The following is an 18,429-nucleotide window of genomic DNA, read 5'->3' as shown; positions in this document are numbered from 1 at the left end:
GTTTATTCGATGTATTGCCACTTCAACTCACAACTGGTGACCGTGATAATTCATTTTCCCACAAATATTTGACTTCAGTCTAATAAAAAGTTCCTTGGGCCTATAATACTTTTGATTCTTTTATAATCTGAAACAAATCCTCTCACTTCTTTTTTTAATCAAATAGGACCATGTTACACAGAGTTGTCCAACTATTTACAAAGCACCCAATTAAATCCTACTTAATTCACTCCTGCTCTGAAAATTCCATCTAACCTGTGTGCAGGCTACTGATTCCATAAGATATCTGACATCCACATAGCCTTGATAGTAATATCTCATCTGGAAAAATTTATTGCCCCAAAGAAAAAAAGAAAAAGAAATTAAAAATAGACCCTTCAAATAAATGTGAAGGATTGAAGAAATAAGGCCAAAGAATCACAGTAGAAGACAGGTAAATCTACTTTAATGTTCACATGTAAAAGTTACACATCACAAGAGACTTAACAGTTCCTTAACTGTAACTAACACAGCTGTAGTGAAAATCATTTTATATAAAAAATAATCTAGATGCGGCCATCAGATTTTTTTTTTGGTCTACTTAAGTTAACGTTTGAAAACTGACTTACAACACACCCCTGCTTGAAGGATTTGCCATTATTCTGTTTTCCCCAGTCACCTATTCTTATTCTTTGGAGAAGGAAACAGTAACTGTTTACTAGTAGGAGTTTGTCCTTTGGTTGCAAGCAGAGAACACTTTTTTGTTTCTTTAATTTATTATTCTGTACAGACATGTAAGTTTGTGATTATTAAGCTTTAGTGTAAAATGAAGTTTGGTGAGTAAATTTCTTTCCATTTTGATGCAACAACAGATTTCTTACACTCTTAAAGATCCAAGCATTTACCCACCCAATATTCAAAAAAGTCTTTAGAATCCACTTTTTATATCTTTAAAAGAAAAACAAACAAAAGTCGGCATATTCCTTCTAAATGCTCTTCTTATATAACACACTAAAAAGCCCTGTACCTAAACTGACAGTGTATTTTCAGAAATGTATGGTACAAATACAAGGTTTTCCATCTATATTAAAGAAAACACATTTTTGTATGGACTCAGAACAAGTTTTATTTGTGATTAAACATCTCATGCAGTCATGCAGGACCACTAGCTATAACTGTAACTTCCGAGTCTAAGACATTGGGCAAAACAAAAACAAATTAAAAGCCAAACCAAACAAAAAAAGACATTCCAGATACTTTCATATTGTCAGCTCTGTAACTGAGCTGAAAAATAATTTTCCAAAAGAAATATTCCCACAGATTAAGAAAACACACACTTATAATATTTACAAAAAATATTTAATTAAAAATATTTTATAATTACAGTAGTCTATTAAAGCATATACTTTTCTCACACTTATAGAACATCTCTATATATACACAGTATGAAATGTCACTCAGTTATCTATACAATATGTAACATTCTCACAGGGAGAAGAAAGTTCCCTGGCCCCAATATAATCATCTATTTTAAACAATAGATGTCAAAAATATCTACAATGCTCTGGTAGATTAGTAAAGCTTCAAAAAAAAAATTCAGCTCCTTGGTCACAAAGTATACTGCTAAAGTTTGATTTAATCTTGGTCTTCTATTCATCAGTCCAATCACACTTTCTGCTCAAAAGTTTAACCCCACCTCCCCAAAACACAGAAATGTACAATTCACAGCTGCTAGAAATGAAGAGACAAAACAGATAACATGTTTAAATGCTTATGAACGTGCAAAAAAGGGTGAAAAGTTTTTTTTTTTCTTGGAATGACCATGAAAAGGATTCTAGGGTTTGCTGATTTTTTTCTCCTTTCCTCTGATGGCTGATTTTTTTTCCTTTTTCCCCCTCCCTCTCTAATTTGTCTCTCTCTGTGCTCCTCTGGCTCTGCCTGCTGCACACCTGTGGAAGAGGAATGAATAGAGGGGGTGTGTGAACCATTCTGCTCCAGACTAACTGGCGCCACCAACAAAACACAAGACATGCTTGATCAACAACCCAAAACAAACCAGGTCAAACAACAACCACAGCTCCCAGGCTAGGCCAAACAGAGGAATACACAGCTGCAAGCCCCTGCTAGAAGCATTGGAGAGAGGGAAATCCTCCCTGGAGCCCCTTTCCCAATAACCCATTTCTTTCTTCTACCATCCAAGCATTTGGTAAAATAAACCGGAACAGTGTTAGTGCCTCTCTTAAAAAAAAAAAAAAAGTCGAGGAGAAACCTGCCTGACAGACAGGCGGAGAGACGCTCCAGAAAGATGGAGAGCTGTTGATCTCGCCTCCATTTAAAGTGAGCCCTAAGTTACCGAAGGAGGGCAAGAACAGCCTTAACTTGTTAACTAGGTTGGAGGGAGGGGTGTAGAGGAATTGAGTTACAGAGAGTTTGCACAGCTCTGGTGAAGCGCTCTGTGGACCCGAGGGGGTAAAAGGGGGGTGGGGAAGAGAGGAGAAGCTGAATGAAGAAGGTTTATTGGGCACCTGGAGAAAAAAGGCAAATGACCACTCACCTTAAGAGTGCAGTTCAGCGGCACAAAATACTGTCCCCTTGTTTGTTAACAGCACCAGCCTGAAACAGCAACAAAAACGTAAAAGAAAAGGGGGAAAAGTTATCAGGGGCGAATAATGAACCTATTCATAACACTAGGTTTTGTTCAGTGACTACAGCATTCGCGCAGACACACACACACACACACACACACACACACACACACACATACACACACACACACACACACGATGGACGGCTCTATGTTCCGACAAGCAAGTCCAGGCGAGACTGAACAGGACCCATCAGACAGATTGGTTGGACTGGACAGAAAGACAGCCCGGTCCGGTCGCCTCTCCGCGTTCTATCCACACGTCAGGGCTGGCGGTTACGGATTAAGAATGAATGGGCGTGCAGGATCGGGGAAATCGGGCTCCCCGATTATAAGAGAAGAGTAGCTGTCATTCTCTCCTGGACCCAGACCAGCAACCCACCCTACTCCACCCCGGATTGCAAAAGAGAGGGCAAGAAAACCCTCTCCGGCCCCTGCCCCTACTCTTCAGATTTGCGGGCTGGTCCTGATCTTCCTTAACATCAATCGCCCTTCCTCCCCAGCAAAGACTGCCTCGGGTGGATCCTCAAGAAGGGACTCGCACCAGCCAGCTAGCTACACGCCCCCGGCCCGCCCGCGCGCAACAAGACCTGGAGAGCTCGTTCTACCCTTGCTCCCAGGAGCCCGAGTCTCCCCCACCGCAGCGCACGTCCCTCTCTAGCTCCCAGGCTCCGTGCGCCCCGCGCAGCCCGCCAGCCTGCCAGCTCCAGGGCACATTCCACCCCCTGCCCTTTCCCCGCCCGCGGCGAGAGCGGCGCCCCCTTACCGGGTCCGTGTTGAGGGCTGTGAGCGGAGTCCGGGGGGGTCCGGCGGGACAGCTCCCGGAGGAGGGGTGATGCAGCGGCGGCGGCGGCGGCGGCTGCTGCCTCAGCAGAGCCGGGTGCGTCTCCAGCGCCAGCTGCAGGTCCAGGATGTAGTCGATAACGTGCTGCAGGATCTCCACTTTGCTGACTTTCTTGTTGGGCGGGATGGTGGGCACCAGTTTCTTGAGGCGGCTGTAACAGTCATTCATATCGCACTGCAGGCACAGGGACGGCTCCTCGGCCGCCGCCTCGGCCGCCTTGCAGCGCGCCGCCGCAGCCGCAGCCACGGCCGCCGCCGAGCCGCCCAGGCTGTGGCTGTGCTCCGCCAGGCAGCGCAGCGCCAGCTCCCCGCCGCAGCCCGACGGCGCCTTCCGGCCCGAGGGGCGGACGGGACTCACGGCTTTCATGGTGCGCGCCCTTCTGAGAGCGGATTCCGGCCTCGGCCACGAAGAGGAGACCCGGGAGGGTAAAGGAAAGGGCAAGAAGAACACCCCCCGCCCAGTCGTCGCCACCCCCAGCCTGCGCTCGCTCCCTGTCCCTGTCCCTATCCTTCCCTTCCCTCAATCCAGTCCTAAGACACACGGGAGAATCGCTCCTAGTCCTTTGGCAACACAATTGACAGCAAGAGCCGCCTGTCTCTGGAATCGAGCTCTGGGCTTGGCGAGGGAATTTCTGTTCAGCGGAGCACCACTGGACCGTGAGAATAAAAATAAATTTTAAAAAAGAAAGAAAGAAGCTAACACATGCACGAAAAAGAAAGCAAGCCACCCCTGTTCCTGATTCCCTCCCTACGAGCTTAGACTAAAAGCCCCCGCCGCCGCCGCTGCTGCTGCTGCAGCTGTCTCCTCTCCGCTTTCACCGAGCTCTCTCCCTCGATCGCGCTTTCACTCCCTCTCCTTGAAACCACACTCTTAACTCCCTCTCTCCTGAACACGCTCTCGCCTCCACTATGCTCTCGCCCCAGCCCGCAGCGTAGCTTTATTTATAGAGAATGAGGGCCAGGAGGCGGGGCTCGCACGCCGGCCCAGGGAGAGGAGCGCGAGCCAAAGAAGGGGGCGCGAGGGGCGGGAGGGAGTGGAAAGGGTTGGTGGGGTTTAGGGTGGCGTTGGTGGGGAGGGTGGGGGGAAAGGGGATGAAGGGGATGGGCGGGAGGTCCGCGGCCACCAACCAATCAGGCGGACGATGCCACCTCAGGGAATGACGATTGGGCCAATGGGAAGGATGCTCCATTCCGTCAACGCTGTGGGTCTGGGCTCAAAGAACGAGAGAAGGTGGGCAAGGCTGGTGCGTGCCCAAGGGAGGAGAATGGGGGGGGGGAAGAGAGAGAGAGAGAGAGAGAGAGAGAGAGAGAGAGAGAGAGAGAGAGAGAGAGAGAGAGAGAGAGAGAGAGAGAGAGAGAGAGAGAGAGAGAGAGAGAATAAGAAGTTCCTATGAAGAACTGCGGGAATGTGTAATGTGGGGTTGGAATACACTCTGTGCCCATGCACTGCACGGGAGGAGCTCTGTGTCCTCGTCTCTAGCCATCCCCATCTCTAGCCTCACATTAGCTTAATACAATTAAAAAGAAAGAAAAAAAAACGCGCTGAGACCCTCCACTGCTGATCCATTCAGTCCCTGCTGCTTTGGCTTGAGCACCTTAAGAAAAACAGATCGTGTTTTCTTTCGCGCAGGCACATTTATTGTGCTCTTTCGTTCTTTCCTTATCAGGAGCAAAGCCGTTTCACAAGTCCAGAAATATAATCTTAGAGTGAAGTGTCTAGCCTTTCCATCTTAAAAAAAAAAAAATCTCGAATGCTGGATACAAGTCCCAGGAAAGGAGACTACAAATAACAACCTTATTGTGGGTCCTGGGGATTTTTTTTTTTCTTTTTGCTCCTGTCCAAAATGAACACAAAAGTGGGCTCAAGAAAAACAATTGCTTTGAGCATTAAATTAGAGCACGTAACTATTAAAAATTCATGGAGATGGAGTATTTAAAATTCCACTATGACATATAATATTAATCCATTTTATGTAAAATTCATATCTGTAAGTTAATTTAGCCCATTAACGCACCACTTCACGTATTAGTCAATGTACCATGTTTTAAATATGACGCTGAAAATGTCCAATTCCTGTTCTTTGCAACAGTACATTAAAATTAACACTTACAGTCCCTTGAGTCTTTCTTGTGTCCTTACTCTGTCGCAAACAGAATTGCAGCCTGTTAATTCTTGGAGTTTTTGTGTTACGTTCCTAACGGCTGGCCTTTCTGCAAGGGTTGGAAACATTATGGGCTAACTGAACTTTTGGTGCAGCCCTTTTTTACCTTCGAAGCTCTCCCGAAACAAAATAAGGCTCTTCACATAGGTAAAGGGAATGAAGACTCAAAGTCAATGGGGAAATAGATCGTAGGATCATGGATTTAGAGACGGAAGAGATCTTAGAGGTCAAGCACACTGACCTTTCCTCACTCCACTCTAAGGAGTCAGAGTACCTAGCTAAATGAATTCTATGAGGCACCACATTCATTTGCCTAAGAATTAAAATCATGTCGATTGATTCTCCCTCTACATAGGTGATAGAGAAACACATATAGCACTGTATCCCTTATTCCTTCCCCCCCAATAGAGAAAAGCTTTCCAGGTCAGGAAGCCAATTCCTTGGCTGCAAGCAGGTATTTTCAATACCTTCCCCACTTGTGGTTATTGTTGTTGTTGTTTGTCTTTCGGTCTCGAAAAGGACCGTGACATCGGGGTAATGTCATGACTTACGCTGAATTGGATTTAAGTGAGGGAGGGCTGCGTGGATATCATGACTAGTAAACGATCATTTCTCTGGGGAACACTCCTTACTCCTGATGAAATGAAGAGAAACTATTTAAATGTGGCTTTCACTGATAGATAGAGCATGTATTCCTCCATCCCCCTCAGAGCTAAAGATTTACAGTGCCTATCCAATATGTAATATCTGAGTGAAATAAAGACTAGCTTTTGCAAATATACTCTAATATATTTCTAGACCCATTGTGGCAAGAGTCACTATGCCTCTGCAAACGTTTATTAATTAGAAGAAAATAGACATAAAACAAAATTGTTCTATGCCTGATGCTTCATATGTGTGTAATGTAGACATATATGTATATCTTTGTGTGTCAATGTGCATATGTGTCAAAATTTACATACTTAGGAACTTCTATCTCTTTCTGCATACAACAGACACCCACAACCACATAGATTATCTTTAGTTAGAAAGTTCCAGAAAAACAACTAGGGATAGGTTGCTATCCTGGAGCTAACCACTGGAATATAAATATCATTGCTTCTAATTTTGCTAATATTATTAACACTTTAATCCATTGTATTTGTAGTTATTTTCTTTGGTAAACCTTAAAATACTTTATAAATTTTTCTTGAAATTAATTGCTTAATTTATGTTATGCTATTTCCCAGATAAACATCCTTTAAAAATAGATTATAATAAGATAGCTATAGTGTAGAAACTCTCGGAAATTGATATCTCCAAACTTTTCCTTAACTTTATTGGATGAATAAATGAAAAAGCATTTATTAAGGTCTTAAAATGTCTGCAGCATTATGCTAAACTCTGGGTATATAAATTAAAAAGTAGAGACGATTCCTGCTTTTTAAAATGGAAAGTCAAACTTTAAATTTATAACACACACAATAGATACATATATTAAATTTTGTTAAATTCTAAAAAGTCACAGGAGAGTGTGGCAAGTTTGGATTTTAAAAATAAAAAATCATTTATTAAGCACCTACTATGTGTCAGTCACATTGTGCTTTACAACTATTACTTCCTTTGATTCTCATAACAACTCTGGGAAGGAAGAACTATTATTAACTCTATCTTATTGATGAGGAAACTGAGGAAGTCAAAGGTTAAGTAACTTGCCCAGGGTCACAGAGCTAGGAAGTGTCTGAGACTGAATTTGAATTCATCTTGCTCACTCCAGGCCCAGTGCTCTATCCATGGTACCCCTGAACTGTTTCATGGTGATTAAGGTGACATTAAGGATTATGGTCCAGAATATCAAGGCACCATTCTGTGAATGTCCACCTCATTCTCAGGAAGTAGGCAGAAGTATGTATTATGGTCCTGATTTTAGGGTATGAAGAAAGAAATAAAAAAAATTATGATTATTCTAGAAGAATCCCCAATCCACTTTATCCAAGGGCTCCCAATTGACCTCAAATAACTCCCAGACTGGAACATTTATTAAATAATTTCTTGGTTGGAGTTACTTAGAGTTAGGGTGCCATTCAAATATGTAGAGGTAAATCCTTTTTATTATAGTTTCATATGACAGAGAACCATTAAGGACTATTGGCAGCGATGGCTAGAAATCCAGCATCTTTACAATGCTTTCTTTTATATCTCACTGCCTTTTCTTTCCTATAATGCAGTAGATTCTATATGAATGAATTCATGTATAGTTACGACAGGTTCCTAAAATGACCTACATTAAAACCCAGCATGGAATATTTTTAGGAGAATTACTTGGCTGCCCCACCGACTGAAGAAATGTATCCATATCTCCTCCAAAGATGTCTATGGAGACTCACTCTGGATGCATTCTAGATGCTAATCAGACCATTGCAGAATTGAAACACCCAGCCTATTAAGATGCACAATTACCCTGTGTTTACATGTAGTAAGTGTATCCAAGCATATTGTTGTTCAGCTCAATGCATTTTTTTGTCCTCCATATCACTTGTCTATATAGCCTTTAATGAAACAGAGGGTGGACCCAAATAGAGTCAGAAGGGGTACTACACTCACTTAGTGCATAAGTCAATCTCCCTATTAAGCAAATTACGTATAGAAGGAGGTACATTCACTTTCAGACCACCAGGTAACCATCTTGTACAATGCAGCTGTGATTTATGCAATGGTCCCCTTCCTTCAAGGGAGTAAACTAGTTACTAGGGACTCTCAAGTTCAGAGTAGCTCCTTGGGTACTGAACTGCTGCTACATACATTGACCTATGCTTTGCTTAGCATTCAAAGATCTTTATAACCCAGCCCCCTGTTACTTTTCCAGTATTCTTACACCTTATTTCCTGACAGGTAATCTTTAATTCAGTGACACTGGCCTCCTGGTTGTTCCTCAAACAAGACACTTCATTTCTCAGCTCTGGGCATTTACTCTGTCTCTTATGTCTGGAACTCTCGTCCTCCTCTGCTCCAACTTCTGACTCCCTTTTCTTCCTTTAAGATCTAACTAAAATCCCACCTTCTTCAGGAAACTTTTCCCAAACCCTTTTAATTCCAGTGCCTTCACTCTGCTAATTATTTATTATTTATTTTCTATATAATTTGCTTTGTATATATTTGTTTGCATGTTGTCTCCCAAATTAGACCATATGTTCCTTGAGGGCAGGGGCTGCTATTTGAATCTTTTTGTATCCCCAGTCCTTAGTTTAGCACAGTGCCTAGTACATAGTAAGTGATTAATAAATGTTTATTGATTGATTGGTTGAAGTACTTGATATCAGCCCCTGAAATATTCTAGAAAAGCCTGAGCTTTGCGCTGGGATTTGAAAGGTACCTGAAAAAGGGAAGGTGGCATGTTGGAAAAAAGCCTCATAATAGTGTGGGCTTCAAAAACTCATGATCTGAAGTGTTTTACAAGTTCCCCCCTTTGAATGAGAAGTCAAGGAACCTCTCAAAATTTCACAGTTTGAGTGAGCTCTAAAAAAACAAGAAGGGGGAAGTCAGAAATAAAGGCAGTAGATGCAGTTCCCTTTATCCTGCTTGGAGACTGAAATTGTTCCTGAGAGAGGCAATATGGTATAGTTAAAGAACTCTGGATGTGGAGTTAACAGAGACCTAAATAACACCTTTGGTGGAGACAAGTCAATTACCCTCTTAGAAAAGAGCCAATTATTTAACCTCTCTGAGCCTCAGTTCTGTCATATGTAAAATGTAGCTGAGTCAAGCCATCCTCACAGGGATGTTGTGAGGATTAAGTGAAATAGTATATTTAAGGGCTTTGCAAACATTAAAGCCCTATATAAATGCCCTCCAAACTTCTTAAAATCCCTTGGGATTTGCTCTTTTTCATATTGTGTCTTTTATTGTCCTATATATCATTTGTCTACATGATCTTCATCTTCCAGACATGGAAGAAGACTGGGACAGGGGAGTAGAGTTTGCAGTCTGACTGTTATCTTCACATATTTAAAGGTTTATTAAATAAGAGTGGCCTAACTTGTTTTGTTTGGCCTCAGAAGGCAAAGGTAGGACCACTGCATACCTATTACTCAATATAAGAAAAACAAAACAAAACCAACCAACTTTGTAAAAGTTGGAGCTGTCCAAAAGTGAAATGGGCTGCATTGGAAGTTGATAAATTTCCCATTATTAGATGCAGAAGTCTTCAAATGCAACTGGATAAGCACATGTTGGTGATAAACAAGTGTCAAAGATGATGTGAATTTGAAGATTCTATAATGCTAAGACTGCATTTTAATAAGTGGTTAATAAACTGTTAAGTGACTATTTTATATGACCTTTTAAAACTGGATCATTTGTTGGTCAGGCATCATAGTTCTAACTGGACAGTGGGGAAATACATACAAACCTAGGGGTAAGACTCATATTAAATATTTTGTTTGTCTTAATTTTCATCAGCAAACCATATCATAAGGAAAAGTTCCCCTTAAAAAGTCCTACTCTATTATTACATAATGGCATGGGAAATGACCCTTAGTTCCCAAAGGCTATGTCAGAAAAACACAATCTCTGATAGGTTTACCTATGTCAGAAAGACTTCAAATTCAATACCAATGACATGAAAATTTTTCTGTCAAAAGACCAGTCTAGCAAAATATGGAGAAGCTTATCACTAGTAGGTTAGCCATTTGGTGATAAATTCTTCAAATATGGTAACTCATAAAAGCAAAGGAAAAATAGTCCTCCATCTAGAGCCACCATCTTCTTCTTCTTCTTCTTCTTCTTCTTCTTCTTCTTCTTCTTCTTCTTCTTCTTCTTCTTCTTTTTCTTCTTCTCCTTCTCCTTCTCCTTCTCCTTCTCCTTCTCCTTCTCCTTCTTCTTCTTCTTCTTCTTCTTCTTCTTCTTCTTCTTCTTCTTCTTCTTCTTCTTCTTCTTCTTCTTTTTCTTCTTCTCCTTCTCCTTCTCCTTCTCCTTCTCCTTCTCCTTCTCCTTCTTCTTCTTCTTCTTCTTCTTCTTCTTCTTCTTCTTCTTCTTCTTCTTTTTCTTCTTCTTCTTCTCCTCCTCCTCCTCCATCTTCTTCTTAAATGGAAAAGTGATAGAAAGATGGTCTAAAGTGCTTATCATCATCATCATAAGTATATGTTTTCTAAATGTAAGATTTTTGCTCAAATGCAACAATTTACTACAAAATCCAAATGACATAAATGATAAGACTCCAATATGTGGAGTAGGATTTATGGTAAAACATAAGATTCACACCAAATTTGAAAGCATAGATAACATTTCCCCATTGAGAAATGGTCAAAGGATATGAACAGGCAGCTTTTAGATGAAGAAATTAAAGCTATCTACAATCATATGAAAAAATTCTCACAATCACTACTGATTAGAGAAATGTAAATTAAAACTAGTTGGAGGTACCACCTCACACCTATCCAATTGGCTAATATGACAAAAAAAGGAAAATGACAAATGTTGGACAAAATGTAGGAAAATTGGAACACTAATGCACTTTTGGTGGAGCTGTGAACTGATCCAATCATTCTGGAGAGCAATTTGGAACCATGCCTAAAGGACATGTGTCTTCCCTTTGATCCAGTAATACCACTACTATGTCTACATCCCAAAGAGATCATAAAAAGGGAAAAGGACCCATGTGTACACAAATATTTATAGCTGTTCTTTTTGTGGTAGCAAAGAATTGTAAATTGAAGGGATGTCCATGAATTGGGGAATGGATAAACAAGTTGTGGTATGTGAATATACTGGAATACTATTGTGATGTAAGAAATGATGAGCAAGCAGATTTCAGAAAAACCTGGAAAGACTTACATGAATTGATGCTGAGTAAAATGAGCAGAACCAAGAGAACATTGTACACAGTAACAACATTGTGTGATGATCAACTGTGATAAATTTAGCTCTTCTCAGCAATGCAATGATCCAAGACAATGCCAAAAGTCTCATGATGGAAAATGCTCTCCACATCCAGAAAAAGAACTGTGGAATGTGAATGCAGATTGAAGCACATTATTTTTACTTTTGTTGTTGTTGCTTGTGTTCTCTTTCTTGTGTTTTTTCCCTTTTGTTGTTTCTTCTTTCACAACAGGACTAATGTGGTAATATGTTTAACATGATTGTAATGTATAAGCTGTATCAGATTACTTGCTAGCTTTGCATGGAGGAGGGAAAAGAGAGAGAGAAAAATTTGGAATTCAAAACCTTACAAATATAAATATTGAAAACTTTATATGTAATTGGAAAAACAATGAAACAAAATACAATACCTTTTTTTTTAAAAAAAAAAAGCATGGAAAAGTTGCAAGCTACACTGATGGAAGGAATATCCATTTTGATGAGATCACAGATCCACTGAAGTTCTTAATTATCATAAGGAGGCTTATCCTTGCTCTATATATGTTGTTAACAAGATGCTTTGCAGAAATGTTTGGTTGGTGTGTTCAATTCTTCTATTAAGAAATGCCACCTAAACCAAACTACGATTCTATTTCTGCTGGAACTAGAGAGTTGTCCTTGTGTGGATAGTTGGGTAGAGAGTGCATTAGGGAAGAAATCTGAGGAGGAAGCAATTTGACAATATTTTGGAAAAATAATGCTATGCCAGAGTTTACAATCCTCTGGAAATCTCCATGACTTGCTCTAGTACCATCATCCAACCATGAAGTCATGAGAAGTATATTGTTGCCTTGGAAAGATCACCAAATTTGAAGACAGGGTAGCTGAGCTGAATTCCTGATTCTTAAATTTAGTAGCTATGTGATATGGACAAGATACTTAACCCATTTGAACCTAAACTTTCCTCATCTCTAAAGTGGGGCCGATAATAATACTTATAGCTTCCCCCTAAGGGCAGTTGTGAAGAAATTGCTTTGAATACTGTAACATACTGAAGAATAGTGAGTCATTATACACACATACTTCATTTTGTTGTGCTTTGCTTTATTGAGCTTTTTTTCACAAATTAATGTTTTGTGGCAACCCTAATTCAAGCAAGTCTATTGTTAACCATTTTTTTTTGCTGGGCAATTGGGGTTAAGTGACTTGCCCAGGGTCACATAGCTAGCAAATGTCAAGTGTCTGAGGCTGGATTTGAACTCAGGTCCTCCTAAATCCAGGGCTGTTGCTCTATCCACTGTGCCACCTAGCTGCCCTAACCATTTTTTTTAATAGCATGTGCTTGATCATGTCTCTGTCACATTTTTGGTAATTCTCACAATATTTCAAACCTTTTCTATATTTTTATAATATCTGTTATGGCAATCTGTGTCCTGATCTTTAGTATTACTAATATAATTATTTTGGGCTGCCATGAACCACAACCATATAAGACAGAGAACTTAAACAATAAATATTCTGTGTGTTCTTACTCTTCCACAACAGCTGTTGTTCTGTCTTTCTCCTTCTCCTCCGACCTCTCTATTCCCTCAGACACAATAGTGATGAAATCAGGCCAATTAATAATTCTACAATGGCCTCTTAAATGTTCAAATGAAAGGAAAATTCAATAGATTCGACAAACTTCATATGTATCTTATTTTAATAAATTGCCATACCCCCCTCCCCGCCTTCAGAAACCACCACCCCAATCAGACAGCACCTATCAACATTGAGGCAAGACCCTCAAAAAAGATTACAACTCTCTGAAGGCTCAGATAATGGCTAGCTTTTTTTTTGCAATAAAGTATTTTTAAATTAAGGTATATACATTGGTTCATATGCTTAATAGACTACAGCATAGTATAAACATAACTTTTATATGCACTGGGAAACAAAAAAAACTTGTGTGACTCACTTTACTGCAATATTCACTTTATTGTAGCAGTCTGGAATCAAACCTGCAGTATCTTCAAGGTACACCTATATTATCAGAGGTCTTGAAAGATCATGAGAACATTTGGATCAGGTATTATGGTGAGTTAATCAGCATGTTTCTGTACTATGATCTCTATTAGGAGATATATTTTTCTTAGTTTAAAAGTTACTGCTTGGGGGCAGCTAGGTGGCACAGTAGATAAAGCACCAGCCCTGGATTCAGGAGGACCTGAGTTCAAATCTGGCCTCAGATACTTGACACTTACTAGCTGTGTGACCCTGGGCAAGTCACTTAACCCTCATTGCCCCCCCCCCCAAAAGTTACTGCTGGACATTGCACTACCAAGATACAACTTACTTTGAAAGCACCATTGACATTTTGTAGCTAGGCTTATGTAGGGAGAAAATTTCTTTACAGAAAATAGGGTCAAGCCAGCAATTTAATCTATGCATTTTCATGCTTTCTCAAGAGTTTGTGCTAATAATAACCTGCAACTATAAACTACTTTTTAATACCTGAAGATCTTTAATGCATACTGAGTATGTGGTCAGTACCCAAATTTCATGTCATACTTATTTAAAAGGAGCAGAAAAATAATGCAAGTCAACAGAAATTATTTTTCTTTGCCTTCTTCCTCACTTATCAAATGAAGGATGAGAGTAGACTTTCTGGCTTCTATAGTCTCTTTCCATTCTAATTCTGATTACTATATGATTACTGATTCTATAAATCCCATAATCCCTGAATAAAAAGAGTTATGTATCTGTGTTCCCCTAGGTGCTAGTACCTTCCCCTCTAAAGTACCTTTGATTTGCTCTGTATGTATCTTATATGTATCTATTTTTACTCATATCTCTCCCATTAGAATATAAGCTCCTTGAAATCAAAGACTGTGTTTTAATTTTTCTATGTATCCCCAATGACTGGAAGATAGAAAACACTTAATAAATATTTGCAGGTACATTGATTAAGGATAGCAAGTGATGGTTGCAATGGTAATGAAAAGTGGAATCATGTGATCTTTCATTCATTTTTAAAATTCAATGTTTCTTTGGAAACAGAATCAGACTTCAATGCAAATAATAAAATTTGCTTAGTAATAATTTATGCATATTTAGATTAGTTAACTTTGTTGCATAAAATAACACTTTTTCAGTCCCTTCTATGTCTCCAAAAATTCCTTTGGTCTATTCATTCCCATTCACTTTCCTTCATGTTTATCATTATGTAGATTGTAAGCTCCTTGAGAGCAGGCATTATCTTTTTTGCTTTTTGTTTTTGTTTTTTCAGGGCAATGAGGGTTAAGTGACTTTCCCAGAGTCACACAGCTAGTAAGTGTCAAGTGTCTGAGATTGAATTTGAACTCAGGTCCTCCTGAATCCAGGGCTGGTGCTTTATCCACTGCGCCACCTAGTTTACCTCTTTTTGTATCCCCAGTGATTAATACCATAATTGGAATATGGAAGATGCTTAATAAATATCTGTTGATTGATTATGACTAGCATGTATGGTCTTTCTTTTATCTTTGTTTCGCTACCTTATAATATTTCCTAAGGATCTTTCACTATTAATATTATTAAATCATTATTAATTTTATTCCTCCACTAAACCCAAGCTATGGATGTAGCACGAAAGTACTTACTATCAGTGTACATCTCGGGTGACAATGTCTGAAGGAGCATCCCTATTGAACAACCTTTGTTTCTAGCCTTAGTTTCATCATTCCTCCTACCAGCTCACACTATGGCATGTAAGGACTAAATGCTGGGTCCCTCTGGCAGAAGAACATCTTGATGTGGCATGGTGATGATGTGCAACTAAGCATAAACATTTCTCCATTCTCTCTATATTCCAAAAACAATCTTACAGGGTCATGTTCTTGTGAGGATCAGTTCCCTGTCCATGTCTAGAACTTTGACATTAGACCTCAGGGTGATGGAGTCCCACATCTGACTTTGTAAGAGTAGCACTGTAGTTATGTCTCACTAGTTACTCCAAGATGATAGAATGTTTCCTTTTCACAGGTAAGATGTTCCTCATGTAGGATTAGTTATCTCTGAGGTTTCTTCCAGATTTGGAATGCTATGATTCTAAGACAAAATAAGATTCTCTGCCTACAATTCTACCCATTTAAAACTGATTTTCTAGGGTTATCACCTACTTGCCTTTGTGATAAGAATACCAGGAATCTCAAACTGGATATGAAAAGTTATCCCAAGCTATGAGGTGAGCCACATGGTACACCAGTTACTAGAGTTGACCATGTATGGAGAGTACTAGAATTGAATCTAGAGAATATGGTAAACTCTACTATTGCCTTATGTTGTAACTCAAGGCATTATGACATTTTCTACAATACCATCCTCTTGCTGGTTTTTTTTTTAATTTTTGTCAGAAAGGGGGTTGTTGCTTCAGTTCCAAGGAAACACAAGGATAAAATTCTGTCACATGACCAAAGAAATACCTAGCTTCTTGGGACAAGTTTTGTTCTGAGTATTTATTTTTAACTCGATAAATTAACTTATTTTTTTCTTTCTCTTTAATGTCTCCTGGTTCCTCTCCCTGAGGTGGTAGAGACTAGATTCTCAAAGACTCTTCCAGAAGAGCTTAAATTATAGCAGATTTTACCAAGTTGGAAAAATTAGGACTATGCTCCAAAGAACAATTTGGATGTCTGTCATTAAAGTTTGGAGAGTCTTACTACCAGGTTGTCTACAGGGTAATTAGTTTTTTAGCCATACTAGAAAGGTTGTGCTCTTTATTGGTAGGTGAACTATACATATTGATGATATCATGAATATTTGAAATATTGAAGTAGATTGAATGTTGATATTTCTGTTGAGGGTACCAGAATTTTTCTAGTTATCTAGGTTGGCAATATTAGAGTCATACTTTACTCTTCTCACTCTTTCATCCCTAATATCCCACCACATCCCAAGATTTATTGCTTCTACTTTCATAACATGACTTACATACATTCCCTTTTCTCCCCTCACAGGAACACTGTCTTAGTTCAGGCCCTAATACTGTATTAGTCTCCCTGCCTCTAGTTTTCTCCCATCTTTAAACCATTCTCTACACAACTGCCAAATTAATGTTAAGATAGAGGTCTAATTATGTTACTCCCTTGCTTTAAAGTATTTAGTAGCTCTCTATCACCTGCAGGATAAAATGCAAACTCTTCGCACTAACTTTTAAAACTCTCTGCAATCAGGCCTCAATGTACTTTCTCAAACTTATTTCATACAACTCCCTTTTGCACACTCTTAAATTCCAGCAAAACTGTACTATAACTGTTTCTCAAACTTTGTATTCCATTCTCCAACTTAGTGCCTTTGCATAAGCATGCACTCCATGTCTATAATGCACTTTTTAGAATCATTTACTTCCTTCAGGGATCACCTATAATATCTTACTCTCACCTAAAGCTCCGAGAAACTATAGCATGTGCAGTGGCCATACTCTAGTCAACTGTCTTGGCAGATGTGCTAAACCCAGTTTGAGAGTAACCAACCAGTCTCAGACCTGTAGGTGAGTTAGGGGCATGTCTACCCCAAACATATGAAGACTTCCCCTGGCGGAATGGGTGATTGAGAATATTTTCTCCCAAAGGCCATGAAGGCAGCTGAAACAGGTGTTGTGGAGTGTCTAGAGCTCAGTTAGACATAAAAATGCCAAGGTCATCCACTGTGTCTGGGACCATTTCCAGTTGTCCTGACTGACTTTTGTAAGCCTTTGTCTTGCCAATGGACTTCAATGACTCTGAAAGAGAGAATGAAGCTGATGACTTTGTGTAATTCTGTCTCACAAGACATCACTTTGTGATGTCATTGGTCTTGTTTGATGAAGGCTGAATAATAATATCATCTCTTGCATGAAGTCTTTTCTGGTACCCTCAGTTCCTAGTGTTATCTCCCTTCTCAAATGACTGTTTTACTTTGTATATGTTATATCCTATAGGAGAATCTAAGCTTCTTCAAACAAGAACTTTAAAAAATTATCTTTTGATTTAGAGTTGCTAGAACAATGCCTTGCACATAGTAATAGTAAAATAATAAATGTTTCTTATTTTATTTTTTTAATTTTCTTTTCCTACTTTTAATTTTAAAAAGAAAAAACCCTTTTTTGTTATTTATACAATTTTTCTCAGACTTAGGTCATTTTTTTTGTTTTAAACATTTTTATTTAAAGTTTTGAGTTCCAAATTCTATTCCTCCCTCTTTCTTTCCCCTTCCTCCAAACATGGTAAGCAATCAGATATAAATTATACATGTGCAATTATGCAAAATTTTCACATTAGTCATTTTGTGTAATAAGACTTGAATAAAAGGAAAAAAGTGAAAAATAACATGCTTCAGTCTATATTCAATCAATATTGGTTATTTCTTTGGAGGTGGATGGTATGCTTCATTGTTTGTTCTCTAGGATTGTCTCAGATCATTGTATTGCTGAGAATAGCTAAGTCATTCACAGTTTTTCATCAAACATTATTGCTGTTACTGTGTACAATGTTCTCCTGGTTCTGTTCACTTCATTATACATCAGTTCATGTAAGTCTTCCCAGGTTTTTTTTTCTGAAACCAACCTACTTATCATTTATTATAGCCCAGTAATATTCTGTTGCAATCATACACCACAGCTTGTTTAGCCACTCCCCAATTTATGGGCATTCCTTTGATTTCCAATTCTTACCACAAAGAGAGCTGCTATAAATAATAAATGTTTCATGACTTGTTATTGAATAGTACTATTTGCTGACTTCTTTATATATTATTTTATATGATACATTTGTAAGGTACAGAAGTAAGGTAATTTCATAGATGATAAGCTAAAATTCAGAGAGGGTAAATAACTGTCCATGGTCACACAGCAAATACATGGTAGAGATAGGATCTGAACCAAGTTCTCTTGTGAATACAAGTCAAGCATTCTTTCTCACATTCAGTGCATCTAGTCATTCAGTGTTAGTGGATAATAATAAAAAACTA

General features: G+C 39.2%; 1 protein-coding gene across 1 annotated transcript; it reads right to left on the bottom strand.

Annotated features, from left to right (window-relative positions):
• Window positions 1-428: 428 nt before the first annotated feature.
• Window positions 429-4,453, bottom strand: ID4 (inhibitor of DNA binding 4, HLH protein). The gene is made up of 3 exons (XM_043978344.1): window positions 3,390-4,453; window positions 2,534-2,592; window positions 429-1,928 (listed from the first exon to the last, which is right to left on the bottom strand). The coding sequence occupies exons 1-2, from the start codon at window positions 3,831-3,833 to the stop codon at window positions 2,548-2,550; spliced, it is 489 nt and encodes a 162-aa protein (XP_043834279.1). The 5' UTR covers window positions 3,834-4,453; the 3' UTR covers window positions 429-1,928; window positions 2,534-2,547.
• Between the last annotated feature and the right edge of the window lie 13,976 nt (window positions 4,454-18,429).

Source organism: Dromiciops gliroides, chromosome 1 (genome assembly GCF_019393635.1).
Source record: "Dromiciops gliroides isolate mDroGli1 chromosome 1, mDroGli1.pri, whole genome shotgun sequence".
Lineage (NCBI taxonomy): Eukaryota > Metazoa > Chordata > Mammalia > Microbiotheria > Microbiotheriidae > Dromiciops > Dromiciops gliroides.
The sequence above is the reverse complement of the archived record's forward strand: the minus strand, read 5'-3'. Positions and strand labels throughout refer to the sequence as shown.

Bases quoted from the DNA above. Each gene is read 5' to 3' on its own strand.
- ID4 (XM_043978344.1), bottom strand. From the start codon at position 3,833: ATGAAAGCCGTGAGTCCCGTCCGCCCCTCGGGCCGGAAGGCGCCGTCG. The intron at 2,593-3,389 runs GTAAGGGGGCGC...TTGCTGTTTCAG, and splicing joins CAGCCCTCAACACGGACCCG to GCTGGTGCTGTTAACAAACA.